The sequence below is a fragment of the Penicillium antarcticum genome, assembly GCF_028974205.1.
Source record: "Penicillium antarcticum strain IBT 31339 chromosome Unknown utg000009l_segment0_segment0, whole genome shotgun sequence".
Taxonomy (NCBI): Eukaryota; Fungi; Ascomycota; class Eurotiomycetes; order Eurotiales; family Aspergillaceae; genus Penicillium; species Penicillium antarcticum.
In genome coordinates this window covers 6,379,785-6,403,684 of record NW_026695307.1, presented here as the reverse complement: position 1 = coordinate 6,403,684, position 23,900 = coordinate 6,379,785, and the positions used below count along the sequence as shown (strand labels likewise).

The following is a 23,900-nucleotide window of genomic DNA, read 5'->3' as shown; positions in this document are numbered from 1 at the left end:
CACACCGCAGATCTCTCATCAAAAACAACTTACGATAAACAGCCAGCGCTGTGACAGCATTGGCATCCATTGGGAAATACTTCGGCCCCACGAACGACTCGGCCGTCTGAAGACTTCCGCATCCGGCGCCTGGCAACGTGGTACTCTGGAGTGCCGCTGACACCGCTGTCACTCCCCTCATCTTTTCCGATAGTCGCCCATTGTTGCAGAAACTTTCTTTGACATCTACACGCCAACATGCGGTTAACCAATATGCGGTTAATATCGCTTCTGACATGCCTCGTCGCCTTTTTGGCGCCGGTGGCTTCTGCCGTCAAGCTCCTCGAATCTAATGCTTTAAATGTCTGCATGGAGTCTAGTAACTTCACAGCAACCTACTTCAACGTCGTCTTTTACCCAGGCAACAACTCCCTAGTGATCGGATTCGACGGTGTTTCATACATCACCGGTAAGGTTACTGCGGACCTGATCATTACCGCCTATGGTTACGAGGCAATCTCCAAGACCCTTGATCCTTGCTCAATTGAGGGCATGGGTATGTGTCCTATGGCTGCTGGACCCATGGATTTGGGTCCGCTGTCTCTCGATCTGCCCTCGGACACCGCTGCGAACATTCCAAGTGAGTAACGCGACGCCGAAACTGACAAGATGCTCGGTTTGCTAAGTGAATTGAATCAGGTATCGCCTACACCGTTCCAGACCTTGACGCCAATGTACGCATTGTTATCAAGACAAAGGATACGAAAGAGAAGATTGCTTGTGTCGAAGCCTCACTTTCCAACGGTAAAACAGTGGACCAAGTTGGAGTCGCATGGACAACTGCTGTCATCTCTGGCTTGGGTCTTGCTGCATCAGCTATTACTTCCGGTCTTGGCCACTCGAATACTGCGGCACACGTTGCAGCAAATGCGCTCTCTCTCTTCGGATTTATGCAGTCGCAAGCAATGATTGGTATGACCTCTGTTCACATGCCCCCTATTGTGGAGGCCTGGACTCAGAACTTCCAATGGAGTATGGGTATTATCCGCGTGGGATTCATCCAGACTATTGCGACCTGGTATCAGCGAGCAACTGGTGGAACTCCCTCGACTCTCCTGTCTCAGCTTGGTGATACTTCCGTTGAGGTCCTCAAGCGCCGCAAGCGTGACCTTCCCGAATCTGCAATCAACATGCTGAAGAGAGCCTCTAACTCACCAATCATGAAGCGTGCTGCTGGTTTATTCAAGCGAACCGACTCCAACCAAAAGCTCATTGTCGTGCGCGGTATTGATCGTGTCGGCTTCCGTTCCAACATTGAAGAGACCAACATCTTCCTCACTGGTCTGATCTTTTTCGCGGTATTCGTGGTCTTTGTCGTCATTATCGTTGCAGCATTCAAGGGAATCACCGAGTTGCTCGTTAAGCACGGCAAAATGAAGAGTGAACGTTTCCAGGACTTCCGCAACGGATGGAAGGTTGTTCTGCGTGGCATTCTGTTCCGTCTCACTTTGATCGGTTTCCCTCAGATGTGTGTCCTATGCCTCTGGGAATTTACTCAACGTGACTCCGCAGCCGAGGTTGTTTTGGCAGTCGTCATGCTCCTCTCTATGCTCGTCTCTCTTGGATGGGCTGCGCAGAAGGTTATTCGTCTGGCAAAGCGCTCAGTCACCATGCACAAGAACCCCGCCTATATCCTCTACTCCGATCCCTCCTGTCTGAACAAGTGGGGCTTCCTATACGTGCAGTACCGCGCTACCGCATACTACTTCGTCGTTCCCTTCCTCATCTACACCTTGATCAAGAGTATGTTCATCGGTCTGAGCCAACCTGCACCAGTTGTGCAGACCGTGGCCCTCGTGGTTCTTGAACTCGCCATGTTGATCGCTGTTTGCATCCTTCGTCCCTGGATGGACAAGAAGACCAACATCTACAACATTTCCATTGCGGTCATCAACTTCCTCAACTCCATCTTTCTGCTAGTCTTCTCTGACGTGTTCAACCCCCCTGGTCTGATGATTGGTGTCATGGGTGTCGTCTTTTTCGTCTACAACGCTGTCTTCGCCTTGGTCCTCCTGATCCTCGTCCTGATCGCCTCAGTGTACGCCATTGTCTCGAAGAACCCCGATACTCGTTACCAGCCCATGCGTGACGACCGTGGCTCCTTCATCAAGTCCCAGACCCAGCTGACCACCGAGCTGGACGCCCTTGGTGCCACCGCCCGCGGTGATGTCAAGTCCGGACAATACCACAACAACCCCTTCGATGATGACGCCGTCTCCATCTCAAGTGGAAATGGTGCTAGCATCGGCCACCACCACCAGATGGAATCGACCAACCAGCACCACCCCAGCGTCCGCCAGGCCCCCGCCTCACCGGTTGACCCCTCAGTGCCACTGTTCCCTACCAACACAGGACACAGCGGTCCACCACCCGGATACGACCAATTCGGTCGGTCTCCCTCGCCCGCCGCTCGGGGCTATGAAAACGCCCCGGTTGGCCAATCTGCTTTGTCGACCACCTACCGAGCCCAAAATAACGCCAGTCCATGGCAAAGGGGAGCTGGTTACGATCATTAAAAAAGCCAGTGCCTTTATTTTGTTTCGCTTCCGAGATGAAGATATGTGATTTTTATTAGCGCGGGATACCGATGGTCTATGATCTTTTTCCAATCGCCATCCTCTGGGTTCGGTTCTTTTCTGTTTCTCTTGTTTTCTTTTTCTACTTCTTTTCTTCTGCCAAGTCCGCTATACACTCCTCGCTGGCGACTTGTATTTTACCTTGACTCTTCCTTTCGTCTTAATCCACCTTCCTATCTACCTAACGGTTGTATAACCGGTGTGATATCCACTTCTTTTCCTCCATCCCTTCCTTTCCTATTTGCTTTCTCTTACCTACACTTGATCTCTGTACCTTTCTCTCCCTAGTCGAGACACCGCAATCGACTTTTATTTTCCTTATCTTTGACTCTTTGTTCGGCGTTGGATGCATTCTGGATATGGTGACACCGGCTTTGGGTTTGAAATTTTGTTTCGCTTTTCTTTTCGCGGTGTTCGCTGGCTTTTTGTCTGCGAAATTTCGATTCCGTTTTCTTTTTTTGGGTTTTTGATTCTCTGTACCTGTTGGAAAGTAATCCTAGTGTCTAAAATGAGAATTCTCTGCCTGCAGCTTTTTGTCTTGTGGACTTGTACTGTGTACTGTGTACCATTGGAACAAGGAAATTCAAACTATGATTACAACAGAATCAGCTGATCCTTGATCTTGAATACTTAAGTTGAGCTTGGGGACTGATCTGAGCATCTCGGAACGAATACGAATCAATAATTTTATCTGATAACAGCCAGAAGCGCCTCTCGAAATCGCATTGTTCCATATGGATAGGAAAAGCAGAGAAGCATAAAAAGAAAAGCGCTATTTTACATCAACAGCATAAAGAGCAACAAAGTCCGATGAGAGAGAAGAGAGAATGGTAGCGTACCGGAGATACATGCAATGCAACACAACGCACTTATATCAACGTCACGCCCAGCACAACACTTCTCAAATCCATCAAATGAAATCAGAAGAGAAATAAGGTATCAGTAAACAAAATCACCACCTAGAGTCCATCCCAGGAGGAGGACCACCACCACCACCAGGAGGGGGAGGATATCCCTCCGAGCCACGAGGACCAGTAGGAATAGGCGAATTCGTAGCTCCCATAGGGGCACCGGGCATAGGCGGGAAGCCTGCTGCACCGGGAGGAGGGAAAGGCATGTTAGGGAAGCCGCCTGGGGGTGGAGGAGGCAGGCCTGCGCCTTGGGGCATGTTTGGGAGAGGTGGGGGGAAGCCGCCTGTTGGGGGTGTTCCTGTTGCGTTGAAGGGGGGTGGGAAGGGGAGGCCGCCGTGGGCGCCTGGGGCTGTTTTTTATATTATTAGTTCCTGGGCTTGAGAGATGAGGGGTTCAATGGTTGTCACGTACGAGGTAGCATGCCAGGTGCCCCGGGGGCTCCTGGGGGTGGGATGCCGAAGGGGGGAGGAGGCATTTGTCCTGGTCGACCTTGGGGATTGTAAGTCATGGATGCATGATTGAAGTCAGGGTGTAGGCCCATACCAGGGAAGCCGAAGGGCGGCGGGAAAGCGCCGGGGGCCATTGCGGGATTGGGGAGAGGTTGGCCCTCAGCGGCGTAGGATGAGGTGATTGAGTCAATGACCGATTGGGCCTTCTCTTGGCCAATTTCTGTATGGGTTCACATGGTTAGCCGCTCTGTCATCCATTGCTTTCAGGGTTGCGAGCGTACGTTGGTAGTAGTCGACGACGTTCCTCAGGTGGTTACGGCCCGAGTTGTGCGCCTTGCGCACGCTCATCGAGTCGTGCGTGAGGTAGACATCGCAGTAATCGCCTGTGAAATGGAGCTTTGGTAAGTAATCTGGCCATGATTTTCGGAGTTCTCGTGGAGTCGCAGCGCGCCCGGAATAGCTTGATAAGACTCGGCGTTGTCTGCTCAAAGTCCAAGTCGGAAGGGTACCTACAGAAGAGTGCATAGCAGTTAGCTTCCAGTACAAAATATCTGATCCAGGGAGTACTTATATTTGGGCATTTTGGCGGTTTCTTCAGCAAGTACTTTGCTGTCGTCGCGCGAAAGACGAAAATTCCCCTTCGGATGTTACTCAAAAGGTGAGGGCTTTCGGTGGCAGGGATTATCTGAGCCGAGCCTTCAATTTTTCGACTTGAAGACAAACCTCAGGGTACGCAAAGCTCTTGTCAGATAGGAGAAAGTGACTGAGCAAGACTGGCAGTTCTCGGAGCTCGATGGCGAGGGCGGCAAGGGCGGTCAGTCATGGCAGAATAGTGTTATCGCATCTGCGTTCGGTGTTTCTTTATAACGCTTTAATCTTGTTAATACTTTTTGGTGATGACCATTGTACAAAACAGGATATGGGATGAAGAACTTGGTTTCTACGCATCAAGTGTCTCGCATAGAATATATACAGACGTCTTTCAACCCCTGTGGCTACGACGGCGACCATTATCTCTCGGCAATATTAGCCATGTACTTGCTCACTTGCTGGCAACATATATGGGTTGACAGATAAATTTCCTCATTACGCCTTGAATTGCACCCGCACACCTTTGCTACCATCGACGGGGCAAGGAATAAGCTGATCTCTCTGTGTATCGATGTCCCTCTCTCGGGTGGTGTCATACAATGCCAAAGTTGGGCCAGTTTGCTTCCCAGTACCATCGTCAAGGTCAAACTTGCGGAAGATACTGGCTAAAATGATATAGAGCTCCGCATACGCAAGATTCAATCTGCGAAATATTGTCAGCGAATGAATTGTCATTGCAAAACCAAGTCTCTCTTTACTGACCCAAGACAAATGCGTGATCCTCGGGAAAATGTCAGGACATATTTCTCTAGACGCGGATTTCCAATGAATCGCTCGGGGTCGAACTTGTATGGATCCGGGAACTTGTCAGGATTCATATTGTTGTCCAAAGCAGTCATTGTGGTAGGTGTGCCGGGTTCAATGACCCAATCCTTGCCAGAAGCCTTGTCATGATAGACCATAGTATGCTCTGGGGCCACACGAGTCATTCGAAAAAGAGATGCCGGATAAACACGGAGGCTCTCAGCAATGACAGCGGAAAGATACGGAAGCTTCTCAACAATAGCCAGCGAGGGCGGGCTGTTTGGACCTGGCAATGCAGATTCGAGCTCGGCCTTGACTCGTTTAAGCATATCCGGGCGAGATAGGAGTTGGTAAACAGTGCAGGTAAGAGTAAATGAAGTAGTATCCTGCCCTGCTAGAACCATTGTTTGTGCCTCTTGTCGTAATCGGTCTGTTGTTTTTTCAGCTGGTGGTAGGTTACTGTTTAAGATACCGTGAAACAAGGTAGCGTCTGCACCACCAGGCTTTCCATTCTTTCGAATTGTTTCAATTTGGTCGATCCATCGCTGAACATGGATTTAGCAAATATACAAGCAAGACAATGTTTGGACTCACACTATGCATGTCCCATAAAGACTTCAGACCAGGATGCATCATTCCGATGATAGACGGTGGAAGTCTCGCCATCACTGGCCCCAACCAGGAGATATACGTCATCGACCATGCCATATTGAACATGGCATCGACAGCATCGAACCACCCACGATTAAAATCATCACGCTCTACGTATTTCGTAGATACACCAAAGCAATACTCGCTGATGATGTCGCAGGTTGCCGCCTTAAAAGCAAGTTTTAATTGCAAGATTTCACCAGTTTTACCTGCTTTTACCAAGCGGTCCATAAGCTTGCCAGCTGTGTTTTGAATGCGGTCTTCGAGACGACGAATACTCGTCTTGGAAAAATAGGGGTTCAATACAGACCGGCGTGTCCGATGATGGTCGTGGTCGATAGTACCTACAACAGAATCCGGCACTAGGATATGTTAGTTGCTCAGGAACGCTTCTTGTATCAGCCAGGTAACTCACACAAGAGGGACCTTCCGACCCACTTGTACTTATCTCGCTTTTGGGTGGCTCCAGTAAAGAGGACCTCGATAAAATCAGGATCGTTGATGTGGATTTCGTGTGGGTTGACGCGAACAATTGGGCCTGTTGGAAGTTATGTGACGCCTCAATCCTTGTCTGAGGGCTATAGCATACCATATACTTCATGTAACTGCTCCAGCTTCTTGAAGAACTTTCCCCCAAGATAAATATCATAGTACGCCTGGTAAAGGGTCGTCAGGCCTAAGGGCGTTAGCAAATAGCCAGAATCGAGAACGACCATACATACCGGCCAGCTTGGGGCCTGGATATTTTGCCAAAGGGCTTATATAGACTGCAAAGCCAGTTATGCTTGCTGTACGTAATGTAGTAATGTGCTTTCTCACCTCGGTAGATACCTAGTGCCACTAAATAGGCACTATATCCCCAAAGAAAGAGAACGAAAGGTGTCGTATTTAGCCAGTCTGGAACCGAAGCAAGAGAAAACAGCATGGTGCTCGTTCTGTATAGCTATCGAGGTATAGCCATCCAGGATGGAAGACAAGCGTTTAAGTATTAAAGTCTCCAAAACTGATTCAGATCCGCTGCGGGGATATATTACGTCTAGACGTACACGTAGGCAGCCAGAGAGTCATCTGCATAGTATCCAACAATCTTTACCCGTTATTCTAACCGAGCTTTAACATGTAACAGCCAAGTGGCACCAGCGCGCGAATGATACCAAATTCCCTGCGCCATGAAACTGCAGCATGGGACCCCCAAGCAAGACTTCATAAACCACGAGGAGTGATAGGTGCTGAATGTGATAAGACGGGGTATCTTGCGTCGATGTCACTGCCCTAATTTATGCAAGCTGCATGGGCGGCATAAGTAGGTTACTTTAGCTCCTGTTTAGTGCCCTTTAGTGTCCCCCAGGCCCACAATTACTATTCGGGGAGCTGAAGTATCTCGGAGTCATGACGTGGAGTGCAATTGCGTACTGCAAAAAGACAAAGATGCAGCCATTGAATAAGTGGTTGCAGCTATCTGCTTCGGTCACGAAATATGGTCAAGTCCAAGGGCAAAAAATTGTGATATTTCGTCCAGATGGGAGATCGCCGTCTAGTTTATAGGCAGAACATCTTTATAAGTACTACCTTAGTTACTTCTAAAGCTTACTAATGAGGTCTAGAATCTGTAGAGATTGGAATATTCGATTTGATTCAGATTGGAGTCTTGTGTCCACTAGTAAGGCAATCAGTGCTCTTTCAATCTATTCTGCTAATCACTTATGAAGAATAATGAACATCACCAGTGTCATGAGAATCATCCTCAACATCCCATTCCTTTGCAAGAGACGAGGGCAAGACCCTATTGACAGCCCCTCCTTGTTCTCGCAAATTTAAACACATTCCACCCTCTTCACGTTCGATCTCAAACCTACCGCTTTCACTGCTTCGAGCGAAAGACACTATAGTTCGCAAAAGATTGACAAATTTGACCAACTCTGGCTGGTGATCTTCCTCCCACTGCTTCAGTTTCTCACTCACGTCCTGGACCTGAACATCTTCGAAATTACCAGATTTGTGGTACGCTAGAATGAAGTTGGGAATCTGTGCAATCCACAATCGACCCATTTCCTCTCCAAGAGTGTCGACAATGTCTTTCTTCTTGATCGAGCGGGTCTTCAAGTCATAGACCGCAGCCTGCGGGATATGGCGACCCTTTTTTTCGATGCGGAGCTTCTTCAAATCATCAACCGTGGCGGTAGCAGAGATGCTCGAGATGGTAGATTTTCCGATGGAATACAAAATACTGTCCATATCATCTTCACTTGGCTCCGAAATGACATTTTCGGCGAGGTTTGGGGCTAAATCTGGCAAATAGCCATCTGCCTCGAACCGAACCAAACAGTTCATGCCTGCAAAATCGTACTGTATCAACCGTTGATTGGACATAGACCCCTTGACCTCCTTGCTCCACGTGGTGTTTGCCTCTGGAAAAGAATGTCCATATCCGTACACACCGGTGAGCATCTCAGTCGGTGAGTTCTCTCTCCGGACCAAGAAGACAGTGTTACCAACCACCTCGACGAGCATTCTGAAAGATTTGTGTTGATCACGCACGAAGCGAAGGAGGTTGCCAATCGTACTACCGCACCCAACGATGTCCAAGCTGACCAAGTTAAAGTCGGGGTTGTCCGACAATACAGCTTGAATCATCGGCTCCAGCGGGTAGACGGGAGATCGCGCGGCATTCAGGTCACGATAGTATTGACCGGAGTCTTCTTGAAGCCTGGGAAGCTTTGAGGGAGGTGTCCAAGCCGGTGGCTCACCTTGCAGGCATGCATCAGCTCCTGATCATGAAGATATGTTGAATTTTGAAATCTTTTTACCTGGAACGAAGACCCGATGTTCTTCCCGATAGAGCCAGTTGTAGGATGTTACATACTTACACTTGGTGATGATAGGTAGGCCATCCGTTTGATCGATAGGCTCCTTGAGGTCATCAAGCTGGATCTTTGCGAGAATATCCCCCAGGGGCGGAGCTGGAGACGCCGCTTCTGTACCTGCCCTGATACCTTTTCCTCTCCCTTGCCCTGTTCCTTTCCATCTTCCTGCTCGTCCTTGGCGATACATGATTTTGGTAGCTTGGAGTGACAACAACAAACGTGAGCTCAAGAAGGGTGAACACCGTATTTAGAGATAGTGTAGCTAGCAGTTGTCAAAGGCACAAAGTTTCAATGAGGAGCAACCAGCCTTTAAACCCAGATTTGGTATATTTGCTACAAGGTGTTTGCTGTACGCGCGGGGTCTCACGCTTACTAGACCAGGGTGTAAATGATAGCTATCACGAATCCTTGCCCAACACAACCCCTACCTTGATTGGCTGTGTGTACCAGCTATGCTGCAGTTCAAAAATACTTATGGTGGGCCTCCAAGGGTATTATCCAGTGAACAAAAGGAAGCATGCGTATTATTTGCTGCCTTACAGTTAGATCAAACGCCGCATCGCCACATCGCCGCATCTGCCGCCCAACTCTTTCTAAGGCGCTTACGATAATACCCCCAGCTACTTCTTGTCTACCTCTTCTATCCTGCAAACATTCACGTTTTATTTCTTGCATCTCTCAATCATGTCTGATGCTAGGTTAGACAGACTTGCGCGATACTTTGGATCTGTTATTTATGGAAAACAGGAAGTCCAGGACACCAACAATTTCAAACGCTTCGTTGAAGCAATTCTGGTCCAAGAAGATCCCTGCATTTTGGTCGAGCGAATCATATCCAGCCAACATGCTTTGAAAGCCCTCAGAAATGGAGTCAGGCACAATATCACCCCGGCCTTCATCAATCAATACACCGCGAAGCTGATCCTGTATTTGAAACATCGCGAAGTCAAGCTTCTTTGCAATGGATCTTTCCTTGAACAACTTTTGATGATCATTTTAGAGCCCCGAACGCTATGGAATTCGTTTGTGGAGGCATTTCGTGGTCGCAAATTGGAAGATCACGCGATTGTTGCTTTATGTTGGATGATATCCGAGTTTCTGGCATTGCCTAGCTCTTCCGGTGTAGATGTTCGATCCGATGCTCAACTCGTGATAAGCGATGGATCACTCTTGTCGTCTCGTTTGGTTGAAGTCCACAACCTAGGACACAAGATCAAGTACCTTTTGGAGATGAAATCGTCCGCAGAAACAATCACTGCCTCCGAGAACACAGCTGGCGGTCGCCACGACAATGACTTTGCGGACTTCAGATCGATAGCAATCCTACCCACAGCAGATGAAATGGGATGCACCGAGAAACCCTTCTACCGTCAAGTAGAGACCGTTGCGCAGCTTTCGGGGCACCAGCGCATTGCGGGTCATATCGACAACCAGTTTCGGCTTTTGCGAGAGGACATGCTTTCAGGACTCCGCGACGATTTCCAAATCGCACAAGGCACGAAAAAAGGGAAGCGATCGGCACTACACTTGGCAGGTCTTTCTCTTGTTCAGATTGAGTGCTTTTCCGTCAAGAATGGAAGGCAGCGTATTCAGCCATGTACTGTCGGCGTGACTTGCAAGTTCGGTCTTGACAAAATCAAAAAAGTCCTACCGCAAGATCGAAAGACCTTTTTGAAAACCAACCACTCATTTGTCAAGCATCACGCATTTGGGTGTTTGATTCGAGGCACGGAGATTGTGGGATTCGCCACGATAGAAAGAAACATCGATAACCTGGCATTGGAACCCCCAGTAGTCATGTTGCGCATCTCGGGCGAGGAGGCCCTCAAAAAATCTCTTCTTTACCTCAAGCTCTATAACGATGTGGACTTTCTGGTTGTTGATACCGCAATCTTTGCCTATGAACCCATTTTGAAATGTTTACAGGAGAGCATCGAAATTCCTCTCACAGAGGAACTGTTCCTGTACAAACATGAGCAGCCTGCTAAAGATTCAAGCCTTGCTCCTTGGAATGTGATCAAGGAGTTGAAGGAAGCGTATAGGTGCAATATACAAAACATCCTTCAGACGAGACACCCGATCACTCTGGATCCATCGCAGCTCGATTCCCTTTTAGCAGGATTGACACAAAGAGTCAGCCTCATTCAAGGTCCTCCAGGTATGCTGACAAGGAACATTTAAGACACTGAAAAGACACAGCAGATTGACACTATGACACCAGGAACGGGAAAATCGTTCATAGGCGCTCTTCTTGCAAAGGCTCTCCATGACCACACCGAGAGCAGAATCCTGGTCATGTGCTATACCAACCATGCCTTGGACCAATTTTTGGAGGATCTGCTTGATATTGGAATCGATCCTTCGGCGATAGTACGGTTAGGCTCCAAGTCAACACAGCGCACGGAACCACTTGGTCTCTTCAAGCAGAAATCATCTTTCTCACGATCCACGACAACATGGAATACTATTAACGCACTTGAGAGTGATGGTGATGACCATATCGATGATTTGAACAGCGCTTTCCAGGTTTATCGGAATCTGACGGCTGATGCTACCTCCATACTGGATTACCTCGAGTTCGAAGATCCAGAGTATTTCGAAGCATTTGTGGTACCCGAGGATCAAAATGGAATGGCGATTGTCGGGAAAAAAGGAAAAGTCATTGGAAAAGACTATCTTTATGACCGATGGGTCAAAGGGAAAACCCCTGGTGTATGCTCTCACCTGGTTCCTCCTCATTGCCAAGGTGCGTGGTCTCTCGATGAGAAAGCACGGGATCAGAAAAACCAGTCCTGGAAACAGGGATTGCTGAGAGAGCAAGCTGAATCCTTGGGAGTTCGCATGATGTTGCTTGACAAATGTTCAAAACGGCTGAGCACCATTTGGGGAGAGAAAAACAGGGAGATTCTGAAAACAAAGCAAATCATTGGATGTACCACTACAGCTGCAGCAATGTACTCTGAAGACATTCGGCATGCGTCACCTGAGATTGTGCTTCTTGAGGAAGCGGGTGAGATCCTTGAGTCTCACGTATTGACAGCAATGGGACCAGAGACCAAGCATTTGATCTTGATAGGTGATCATCAACAGCTGCGACCCAAAATTAACGGCTATGGCCTGAGCGTGGAGAAGGGTGATGGGTATGACCTGAACGTTTCTCTCTTTGAAAGGCTTATAAACGCCGGCTTCCCTCATACAACCCTCCTCAAGCAGCATCGAATGTGTCCTGAGATCTCGGGATTGGTACGCAGTCTTACATACCCTGCACTGGAAGATGCCGAGAAAACGAAAAATCGCCCTGAGCCACGGGGATTGTGTGATCGGGTGATATTCTTTCACCATAAGAACTTTGAGGCTATCTTTAAAGATGTGTCTGATCAACGTGATGAGGGTTCAAAGGGAAGTAAAAGGAATGTTTTTGAGGCTGAGATCGTGTTGAAAATCGTGAAGTATCTTGGGCAACAAGGATATGGAACGGACAAGTTGGTCGTGTTGACACCGTACCTTGGGCAACTTTCTCTTCTGAAAGAAACTCTCAGCAAGCAAAACGATCCGGTATTAAACGATCTTGACTCCTATGACCTCCTGAAGGCAGGGCTCTTGTCACAGGCAAGCGCAAAACATTCGAAGCGCCAGCTGAAGCTTTCAACAATTGGTGAGTTTTGTGAACGAAAACAGCTGAATGCTCATCTTAACCAAATATATAGACAACTACCAGGGCGAGGAAAGTGAGATCGTTATTGCGTCGCTTACCCGAAGCAACAAAGAAGGCGATATAGGCTTCATGGCAGCCCCCGAGCGTCTGAATGTTCTGCTTTCCCGAGCCCGAAACGTCTTGATTCTGGTAGGAAATTCAGAGACATTTGTCTCTAGTCGCAAGGGTCGAAACACGTGGAAGCCACTCATCGATCAACTCAAATATGATGGGCATCTATACGATGGTTTGCCCGTGCGATGTGAACAGCATCCTCAAACGACAAACATTCTTCGAACTGCGGTCGATTTCGACAAGGAGTGTCCGGAGGGTGGATGCTCCGCACCTTGGTAAGCTCCAGGGTTAACATAAACCGTGCCTACTCTGATGCTAACACACTGCATAGTGACGTGACGCTAAAGTGTGGAGTGCACAAGTGCACCTCAAGGTGCCACCAACTCGTTGATCACTCACAAATGCCTTGCACGAAAATTGTGAAATGGAGGTGCCCTCGTGGCCACGAATCATCCCTGCCATGCTCCCAGTCAAAAGGCCATTGTCGTTTCTGCATTCAAGAAGATGCTGTCAAAGAGCGCCGGCGCCAGCGTGATCTCAAATTAGAGACAGAGAGACAGAGAAAGCAAGAAAGATATGCCCAGCAGATTGCAGAAGCCCAGGATGAGGCTTCCCATCTAAGGAGACTGCGAAAAGATGAGTCAGATGACTTTGAGCGGGCCAGGGTTCTCGAGCAGCACCACCAGGAAATAGAGGATTTGAAGGCGCCTCGGAAGACTCCAGATATGGTAAAAATACCAAAAGGAGAAGAATCAAGGGCATCAACAAGTTCGAGCTTCATCAAACAAACAAACGACAGACCAACTGCCGATAACGCAGACACCAAAAGCCATATTGCAAAATCCGATAAACCACCAGTAATGCCAAAACAGAAGAATTCACCAGCCAATGACGACTGGAATGACCAAAAAAAGTTTCAAAATGCCCAGAGTCAGGAAATTGACAAGCTGATGGAAATGATTGGACTTGAGTCTGTGAAAGACAAATTCCTCACCATCAAGTTCAAGGTGGAAACTGCTATCAGACAGAACCGAAGTTTGAACGAGGAAAGGTTCGGATCAGTGTTGCTCGGAAATCCTGGAACTGGGAAAACAACCGTAGCTCGTCTATACGCCAAATTTCTGGCGTCCATGGGCGTAATCCCTGGAGATAACTTCATCGAAACATCCGGATCTAGATTGGCAAATGAGGGTGTTTCGGGATGCCAGAAGACCATCGAGAGTCTTTTGAAAGGTGGAGGTGGTGCATTCTTCATTGATGAAGCCTACCAGCTTGTACAGGATTCTAGTCTTGGGGGACCCCAAGTTCTTGACTTCCTTTTGGCTGAGATTGAGAAACTCCGCGGAAAAATTGTCTTCATCCTTGCAGGATATCAACGGCCAATGGAAAAGTTCTTCGCGCATAATCCAGGACTACCTGAACGATTCCCGCATGAGTTGAAGTTTGATGATTTTGACGATACGGAGCTGATGCAGATCCTGGTGAACTGCATTGAGAAATCTTACAAGCAGAAGATGAATGTCGAAGGTGGTCTGGGAGGGCTTTATTGTCGTATTGTCGCACGTCGCATTGGCCGTGGCCGTGGTCGCGATGGTTTCGCAAACGCACGAGCCGTTGAAAACACCCTCTCCAAAATAACAGAGCGGCAATCTGAGCGAATCAGGCAGGCAAAACGGCAGGGTGCAAGGACTGACGACTTCTTCTTCGCCGGGGCGGATTTGATCGGCCCGGATCCATCCAAGGCTCTCAAGACATCCAATGCATGGCTAGAATTGCAATCTATGATTGGCCTGGGTACAGTTAAAAAGACAGTCGAGGCTCTCATAGAGACGATGAAGCACAACTTCCAGAGGGAGATTGATGAGAAACCCTTGGTTGAGTACAGCTTGAACAAAGTCTTCTTGGGGAACCCTGGGACTGGAAAGACCTCAATTGCCAAGATCTACGGTCAGATACTTGTGGATATTGGGTTTCTGTCTAGTGGCGAAGGTACGCAAGCCATTTATTCATTATTTTGTTGGACTCGCTGACATGAGAAACAGTTGTTTTAAAAAACCCATCAGATTTTGTTGGCAGCGTGATAGGGGAATCGGAGAAAACGACCAAAGGCATACTTGCATCTACATTGGGTAAAGTTCTGGTAATTGATGAAGCTTACGGGCTTTACACCGGAGGAGCCTCAAATCGCACGGGAGCCGCGAGTGATCCTTACAGAGCTGCAGTTGTGGACACGATTGTAGCCGAAGTACAGAGCACGCCAGGCGATGACAGATGTGTCCTGCTCTTAGGCTACAAAGACCTCATGGAACAGATGTTTCAAAATGTCAATCCTGGTCTCAGTCGACGCTTCCCAATAGACCAGGCCTTCGAGTTCAAGGACTTCACAAAGGACGAAATGAATTCCATACTGACCCTGAAGCTCAACAAACAAGCATTTGACATCACGGACCGTGGCCGTCGAGTGATTTTAGAGATGCTCGAGCGATCTCGAAATCGACCCCATTTTGGAAATGCAGGAGAGATTGATAACCTGCTCAACGCTGCAAAGATGCGCTACCAGAAACGTCTATCTTTCAACAGACAGCCAGCTCACGTTCCTGATGCTGCCCTTGATGCCCAAGACTTCGATGAAGACTTCGATCGTGCCGACAAGGAGCAAGCAAGCGTTGCAAAGATGTTTGAAGAGGTGGTAGGATGTGAAACCATCGTCTCAAAGCTAGAAGGCTATCAGCAGATGGTTAAAAAGCTTCGACAGTTGAACATGAATCCATGTGACCAAGTTCCTTTCAATTTTGTCTTCCGCGGTCCTCCAGGTTGGTACTCCCACTTTGATCTTTTCGATTTAAACGATAGCTTGCTTACTCAGTATAGGAACTGGAAAGACCAGCACAGCCAGAAAAATGGGACAGGTTTACTACGATATGAGCTTATTGTCAACAAATGAGGTGCTTGAAGCTTCCGCGACAGACTTGGTTGGTCAATACGTCGGACAAACGGGTCCGAAAGTCCAAGAACTCTTGGAGCGCGGCCTTGGTAAGGTTCTTTTCATAGACGAAGCATATCGTCTCGCCGAAGATGGTTCCTTCACGAAAGATGCAATCAATGAGCTCGTTGACTGTATGACCAAGCCTAAATATGCACAAAAATTGATCATCATCTTGGCCGGCTACGACAGAGATATCAACCGCCTCATGTCTATCAACCCCGGGCTGACAAGTCGCTTCCCCGAGTCTCTCCAATTTGACTCACTGTCTTCGAAGGATTGCATTATGTTTATCTTGAAGCTACTTTCAAAAGAAAAGAAAACGCTTCTTGAGAAATCTCAGGTGACCTTTGACATCACGTGCCTACAAAGCCCTGATTCTGACTTCATGGAAATCATGGCTGAGCGCTTTGATACTCTGTCACAGACTGAAGGCTGGGCAAATGCTCGAGACGTTGGTTCTTTGACAAAGACAATATTTGGGAAGACGATCGAATGCTCCAATGGACAGAAGATGCAGTTGAACAAAGCAACAATTCTCGAGGCCATCGATTTCATGATACTTGAGCGGACCCATCGAGGCGATGTTCTGAAAAGCTCATCAAATGCAAGCAATAGACAGAAGATGAACCTTGCTGTACACACCAAAACTCTCGACAAGCCAGTGCTGTCAGCGGAAAGCCGAGTCTCGACCCAGAAAGAGACGGCAAGTAGCAAGCCGGATGCAGCCATTAAGCCCCTTGCAGAGAAGAGCAAAGCTATCACTAAGCGCGACTTTGGTGTTGATGATGCAGTATGGGAACAACTTACAAAAGACAAAGCCTTCGCAGAGGCTCAAGACAAAGAGTATTTGCGTTGGCAGGAAGAAGAAGAAACCCAACAAAAGGCTGTACTGGCATTGAAAAAAGCAGAGGACAAAGCAGCAAAGGAGCAGATCGAAACACAGCAAAAAGCCGATGAAGATGCAAGAACGCACCACGAACAAGCTAGACTGCAGCATGAACTGGAACGCAGACGACAAGAAGCTCTGCTGAATGAACTTCAGAAGAAGAGAGAGGCCCAGGCTGAGGCATACCGCAAGGAACAGGCTAATCAAGCAAAGCTTAGGAAGATGGGTGTCTGTGTTGCGGGCTATCGATGGATCCAGCAGAGTGGTGGATATCGATGTGCTGGTGGGAGTCACTGGGTTTCTGATGCCCAGCTTGAATAATTTTGACCAAGCATACATGGCAAAGAGAGATACAACAGATTAAGTCTGGATAGCACTAATAGTACCGAGCTGATTGTGAGCCTCTGGCGGTGATCAGCGTTGTAAAGACCCATGACCAGCAAATAACTCTTAAGGACGCGTCCGATCTCATGTCATCGCACTTTGTAAGAAGACGCGTCTAAACCTCAAAACCAACTCAAACTCTGAGAATCTTCTTCCGTCCGCACCATACTATCTACCACCTCATCTGCCACGTTGCTCTTCGTCAAGATGAACACCTTCTCCACCCCCGGGCAGCGTTTCCCGGGCATTGCAAGCACCGAATCTCCCCCAAAGTCCACCATGACGGCATTCAAAGATAACGATACCGAGATCCTCCTCTCCTTAATAAGAACGGTTCCCTGCGCATGAATTTCTTCTACCCAGCGCAAACCAAAGTTGGCGGCCTATTCCCCTTTGGTTGGCTTCTCTCCTCGGAGGTCTCATGCACGTTTGCCATCAAGGACCCCCCCCAATACACTTCGCCTCCTTTACGAAAAGAATGATACCACTCAACCGAACGAACTCATAGTCCTCCAAGCAGCTGTTCAATATCGTTCTCAAGGTCAAGGCCAAAGGGCCCCTCTATGCCCGGCTTGTGAAGTCAGCCCAGGACACCGATCCAGTTCTCAATCGGTGGGCTCTTCCCTATCTTGAAGTGGTGATTGCGCAATCTGACCCCAATACCGAGACGGAGATGAGCCCGGAAGAATCCTTCATCACAAATTGAGCATATGAGACTTGAAGGCTGCGGACGCTTAAATTGGGTGGAGTGAATGAGGACGTTACTGCCAAGACTGAGGCTCCCCGTTAGGGCTGAGACACATCGGAGATTCGTTGACCGCATACATTTGCGCCTGAATTTACCAAGCAACAAGGGGGGATTAAAATTTATGTCAGGATGAGAGACAATTGAGCACTTTCTACTTGACTTTCCTGCTTGTTTGTTAAAACAAAAATGAAATGGGGATGGCACGATGGCACGATGGCATAGCAGACGGGTCGATACCAACGAAGAAATCACACAACAACCACTCCCATGGCCTGAGGTAGACGTAGAGAATAGTCTCTGAAGGTGTAGATCGTACTGAGCCTGATGCTATATCATGGATCAAGAAGTCTGGTGAAGATCTGTAGTCATATTGGATGATTGGATGTTGCTCCTCTCTCTTGTGTGAGAAGACTGCATATCTCTTGTGATACCTCGGGCCACTAATTTACTACTGTCACTTGTTCCACCACTACAATATCCATTCTGGCCATTCTGGATGCCACTGCATAGACTTGTCTCGCTCGAAGCTAAGACCAAAGTCTCACAGAATGGTAACATAAGAAGTCGTACAGATTTCAAACAAGCATTCTAGAAACGACTACCAACCAGGTTCAGAAATCTTGTTTTTTTAGCGCTGCACTACAACATCAGGAATGTGTCCCAGTCCAGGTACACAAGGACATCGCTATCCGAGGTCGAACATGGAATTTTCGAGGAGTCCGTACCAGATAACGAGCAATGACGATCAAATGAGACAAGGAAAACACTTGCTCAATCTTGAACCCAGCAAGATCTGCAAAATTGCCAATCCAGCACGACATGGACAACATCAGGCAGCCGAGTTCCCACTCAACCCAACCCAATATTAAGCCCAAAGCCATGAATTGCAATATGCACCAAAAGACCAACACAACAACACTCATAAATGTAAGCATAGGTGTAAGTGTAACACAGCTGACGACCCAAGCATACAAGATACAGTTCCGGGAATGCGATCCATAGCATAATGCCCAAAATGCCTCCACCAGTATGAAAACAACGCAGACAACGCGCGTAGCCAAAGCTGAACAATTACTTAATGGTCCTATAACACCCCAGCTTAATCCCTGTCGGTCGGTCCGCTTACCCGAGCTGACATCCGAACCTAACCCGGCCGGATAAGCAGGAACATATACATCCATACATATACCAAGACCAACTGGGTAACTTAACCCTTCAAAAGCCTGGAAGTGAAGGTATCCACTGGAAGGATACACCGCCCATTTAGGAGGTGTAGTAGAAGTCAAACCGGGTATCCCTCGCATCTAGACCCAACCCCAAACTATAGAACGAGAGTGTAATACATCTACTCTCCATCTACCGTATACCCTGTACCGCCGGCTACGACCCGACCAGTAACCGGTTTATTTTGCCGGTCTCGACCAGGCGGCGGTGATAATCATGTGTCATCAGCCTGCACTATTAGATAATATGATGGGGAAGGGGATGGAGATGGGGGTGTTCTTCCAAGGTTGGGCTAGTGTATGCATGTCTGATTCAATTTGGGGTAAACAGTATAGAGGCCTGGGGATTACGTGCTTGGCATTATGTTTAATCGCGCATCGTGCGAGGTGATATTACGCTAGTGAGATACTTGTATACTGTAGGAGTGTCGTGCTATCACGCAGGGGTGTTGCAAGTTAGGTGTTGCGAGGCTATTCTATTCTCCCTTCCAATTGGGATGTCGGGATATAGTCTCCTGTCTGCTGTCTGCTGTCTGCCTGCTGTCTGCTGGACCTGACCTAGAGCAGCAGTTTACCTAAAGATATAGACAACCCGGCCATACATGGATGTCCCCCGCAAAGCCACGTAGACGAGGCGTTTAACCCCACGTGAGGTGGATGGTTCCTTGGATAGGGATAGAAGCCGAGGCTGGGGTAGAGTCACGCTGGGAAGCATACACATATACACATGACATCCGAGCGGCAGGTCCCAGCGGAGGGATACAGAATATGCAAGAGTCTGGGGCAGAAAATCTGGGGAAACGCACAGACAGTGGCGTTCATTTGCCTGAGACGCCGCCTCGGATCTCTCGGCCATTCACATCACACGACGGGGAAAAATTTTCATTTCATTTTTTTTTTTTGTTTCCACTTTTTCTTTTTGGTTGTTGGGGACTTGGCCTGTCGTCATGGGCCCCTGAACGGTTTGCAGTTTTAGATCTTGGATTACTCGGCTCTCCTGACTTCAAGAACATTCTAAGTGTCGCGAGAATATTATTGACCTATTATTGTCGCACGCTATGAACGCTATTTTCTCGGCGGTCTAGGCAGGGATTGCGTGAATTCTTGCAAGGTTGAATGATCTGCCCCCTCAGGTACCCGATACGCGAACTAGACCGGATCGACGACGCGCTAAGGGGGGAATTATCCCGCAAAGTTCAGTGCGATGGAGTCATTGTGCTGCGATCTGCGACTCCTTGAATATCGGTATGTACTAGTAATCATAGTAGGAACTGTTGAGATGTAGGGACGTCTATATAGTACAATCGGTATCGTACATGGCCACCTAGACCTACTAGATAGATACATGTACATCGAAAGTCTTCTAGAAATGCTTCATAAGCCTGACGTTGTACAAGTCTGGAAATAGAAAGTGGACACGGGCCGGTAAATGATGCAATTGTTGGAGCAGTAAATTACAGTCACCTGTTCGCTGGTATTTTTTATGTGAGTCAGCTCAAAGTATATACTTTACTATAACGTGACTACTATAGTGATAGAGGCTATATGCTATAGCACTTACTCCGTACTGCATAGTACAATAGAACCCTTGGCATCAGATCATCCTCATACAATATATTGCATAAAATCGCAACACCTGACGTGATATAGAATGCGGTGAAAGAATGTTACGATCTGGACGTCGATGACCAAGAAATGAGAGGTTTTCTCGCATTTCCTGGGGGTAATAGAAATGATGATTGGATGAAGAAGTTTCTTTTACGTGTTGCCACTTGGTACTGGTGGAGCAGCCCCAGTCAGATGACTTGGAACTGCCCAGCTGGGCGGCAAGAGGGTTAAAGCGGCAGGCGCTAGGTTATGTAGGGCTGCCATGTGGGGTGACTGTAGACCAATTATACTCCATAAACTGGTCACAAGGGGCTGACACAGCACCCAAATAGGCAGCACATCTGGCCGCCGTAACCCGATGACGAAAGGGAAAATGCGAATTAAAAAAAAAAGCGAAAACTACTCCACAGGCACCTTGTGACCCGTGGATGGTACCTGGTGGAACATCGTGACTCTTTGGCCTTTGGACTATATAATTCTCTGCCCCCGCTGTTGCCAGGGAGAACCCCATAGTAATTCACTCTGCAAATTCTGCCAGCCTCACATGGACTTGCCATTATAGCATTCGCAGCTAGTCTGATTCATACTTCTACAACCACATCTACAACCACAACCTTTAATTTACAACATTCACATCACATCATGCCCGGCTCAAATTACCACGTTATTGAACCGCACCCCTCGGTGCCGCGCGCAGGCCGCCCAGCAGTCTACGCCGGCCGCGGTGGTGCCGGCAACATCGTCAGCCTTAAGAACACCAAGACGACTCCCTCGCATACCGCAAGTGGTCCAGCCTCGCTGACCCGTCTCGACTCCCGCACCCCAACTACCTTCATGGCAGGCCGCGGAGGAGCCGGCAACGTCCACAGCAGCAGCGAGCGCGCCATCTTCAGTTTCGACGAAGAGCTCGAACGCGACTTGCGCCGCGCCGCGCCCGTCTACCACGTCGGCCGTGGTGGCGCCGGTAATACCATGTTCAGCGACGACTGCAGCAGCGCTAGCCTGAGCCGCAAGTACTCTGCTGCCAGCACCGCTACGAACTCCAGCACTGGCTCAGTCGCTGACCGTGCTCGTGACATGGCTCGTCGGGGTCTCGAGAAGGGCTGGGGCAAGCTCAAGGGCACTGCCTAGATGCATTGCATCAACATCAAACACTCGTCTCGGACGAGATTATGAAATTACGACACCCCAAAAAAGTTCTTGTCTTTCTCTTTTCTTTCGACTCAGTCCCTTTTAATACCAACAATGCGGGAATTCCACGTATGATCCAGACCGAAACACGAGCTCTCACCAGATTCAAAAGTTCAGTCTTCAATAAGACTCTTGATACCCGTCTGTTTCTTTCTGAGTCGCCAATACCCATTCCCGCGACCCTCAACAACCTTCAATTTCAACAACCACTTTTCTTTGTTATACCAAGACTCTTCGCTCAGCATCATGAACAACCCGGCGTTCTTTGTTTCGGATCCTTGGATCCCTTGCCATAAAGCAAGACATTCCTTTCCACAGCATATCGCCAGGTTCTGGAACCAGGGTGGTCATCCTTTCAACATTCATACATCACATTCACATTAATACTCCATCAAGAACTGAAATGGCACCATCGCACCCACGGGTCTGGCAGCATCATTCTCGGAGTTTGTGATTTGGCTTGGTTTGAAATTTCTATTTCATTTCCATTTCCTATGTGTATGTCTCATCGAGTCGAACTGTCTCTTTGTTTAGCTGCTTTTTGTGTCCTTTTCAACAAACATATTCCCCCCAATCTAGCGCTGGTCGGTCTAGTATCTTCTAGTCGGCTTTACAATGAATATGTTCAGGCTTTGCCTGGGCTGATTTGATATCTCCATTATTCGTCTCATCTCTGTAAATTGCGTCATTGTAAATTGTAAATTGTAAAATTCCAAGTTTCATCTGCTTAGCCATTGACTCATGGATGGCGACATTGCCATTGCCATCGCCTTGTAGTATTGTTGGGTTACGCCGCCGGTAGGCGAAGCCAGCCGCTTGGACGTCGGTGAACTAGTCGGTCTACCGGCCCTTAAAAATTTTCACTCAAGTTTTATTCTTTTTTTTCTTGTTTTTTTTTTCCCATCGTTTTATTTGGATTTGATTTAAATGTCTCAATAGTTTTACCTCCTTTTAAATTCAAGTTTTCATTTTATGAATTCTGGTCTAGACTTTGGTTGCTCTTTGTTTAATTGACTCGACCCTTTCCCCGGATGTACCGGAATCGGGACTGAAGATCGAGATGTCATCTTGACAAGACTTCCTGGTATAGGGAGTATGTATAAGTCTATTGCGAATAATTTGGTCATTATGATCTTATTCAATTCACCAAGACAGTTATTCTGATTTATAGTTCAACTACTATTGTACTCACCAGATCTCTATACTGTATGTAGAAGTATTCACCCACAAAAACATAATATAATCAACCTTAGCCTCACCACTCCAAAGAAGACTAACATAGACCCTTCTCTCCCTCAATTCAAAAATCACCTATACACGCACAGTAGAAACCCCCCCCCCCCCCCCCCCAACAACCGACCCATGTGCCCTCATCGAACCAGTCGCAATGCGCATCTCTGAAACGTGCGACGACCCACATCAATATCAACATCAAAATCAAAATCAAAATCAAAATCCACAAGTTCCACAAGTTCCACATTGAAATTTAGGTCTAGATATCGGTCCACATCTAGGATTTACATGTAAATGTGCGTACGTGGTGTACGGAGTGCTGCCTACTAAGTTAGGTTCTACATACGTGTCGTCCCGAGCGACGCATGTGGAGGGCTTGAAGTGTGTCATAGGTGTTTCGTGATTTGTTGGGGTGCGATCTACATAGTTGGTGTTGACATGCAGATGAAGACCGAGTTCGTATGCCTATAAGCATGCCCATGTGTTCGGTGTTCGGTGTATGTGAAGTGTATGGAGATTTTGATAGGGCTAGGGTTTTCATTTCTGCTGTACTTGACTGTATGTCGGCTGCACTTCGATGGCGTCAAATGCGCTTGCAAGTGATCTCATTTGGATACCATAGTTTGGGGATGTTCTCAAATTAGAGGGTCACGGTAATGCCCTCATGCATGCTTTGGAGTGTGGCTTAAGTACGGAAATTTGCGGGGAAACAGATCCCGATTGATATGCATCATCGTTGTGGCTGCTGATGCTGACTACAATGTTGGTTTCTAGGGATATCCCAGATGCAATCTGAGGGTGAGCACCCGCGAATGATTATTTGTGGCATGGTACGGTGTCACCACGTTGAATCTATGCAATAACTTGCATACCCTACAAGTCTAAGCCTGGAAGACGAATTGTTCTTTACAGCCCATATCTAAAATACCGTCAAGCAGACATCCCAAGAAGAAGAGTATGTATTTGCACAGATAAAGTCAGAACCAA

The 23,900-nt window shown here is 47.9% G+C and overlaps 5 protein-coding genes across 5 annotated transcripts; 3 read left to right on the top strand and 2 right to left on the bottom strand.

Moving 5' to 3' along the window:
* Positions 1-237: 237 nt before the first annotated feature.
* On the top strand, positions 238-2,555 carry N7508_010765 (transient receptor potential ion channel family protein; the record flags this gene model as incomplete). Its single annotated transcript, XM_058468825.1, has 2 exons — positions 238-619; positions 679-2,555. The coding sequence occupies 2 exons, from the start codon at positions 238-240 to the stop codon at positions 2,553-2,555; spliced, it is 2,259 nt and encodes a 752-aa protein (XP_058316671.1).
* Positions 2,556-3,567: 1,012 nt separating this feature from the next.
* On the bottom strand, positions 3,568-6,946 carry N7508_010764 (putative U1 snRNP complex component Yhc1; the record flags this gene model as incomplete). The annotated part of the gene is made up of 10 exons (XM_058468824.1): positions 3,568-3,875; positions 3,938-4,195; positions 4,257-4,484; positions 5,088-5,269; positions 5,329-5,915; positions 5,965-6,383; positions 6,437-6,559; positions 6,611-6,697; positions 6,744-6,788; positions 6,841-6,946. The coding sequence occupies 10 exons, from the start codon at positions 6,944-6,946 to the stop codon at positions 3,568-3,570; spliced, it is 2,343 nt and encodes a 780-aa protein (XP_058316670.1).
* A 776-nt stretch (positions 6,947-7,722) lies between these two features.
* N7508_010763 (uncharacterized protein) lies at positions 7,723-9,072 on the bottom strand (the record flags this gene model as incomplete). Its single annotated transcript, XM_058468823.1, has 2 exons — positions 7,723-8,768; positions 8,889-9,072. 2 exons carry the CDS (start codon positions 9,070-9,072, stop codon positions 7,723-7,725), a joined length of 1,230 nt encoding a protein of 409 aa, XP_058316669.1.
* Positions 9,073-9,569: 497 nt separating this feature from the next.
* N7508_010762 (uncharacterized protein) lies at positions 9,570-16,847 on the top strand (the record flags this gene model as incomplete). The annotated part of the gene is made up of 6 exons (XM_058468822.1): positions 9,570-11,043; positions 11,107-12,540; positions 12,593-12,929; positions 12,986-14,643; positions 14,697-15,467; positions 15,526-16,847. 6 exons carry the CDS (start codon positions 9,570-9,572, stop codon positions 16,845-16,847), a joined length of 6,996 nt encoding a protein of 2,331 aa, XP_058316668.1.
* Positions 16,848-21,131: 4,284 nt separating this feature from the next.
* On the top strand, positions 21,132-21,620 carry N7508_010761 (DUF3602 domain-containing protein; the record flags this gene model as incomplete). The annotated part of the gene is made up of 1 exon (XM_058468821.1): positions 21,132-21,620. The coding sequence occupies one exon, from the start codon at positions 21,132-21,134 to the stop codon at positions 21,618-21,620; it is 489 nt and encodes a 162-aa protein (XP_058316667.1).
* Between the last annotated feature and the right edge of the window lie 2,280 nt (positions 21,621-23,900).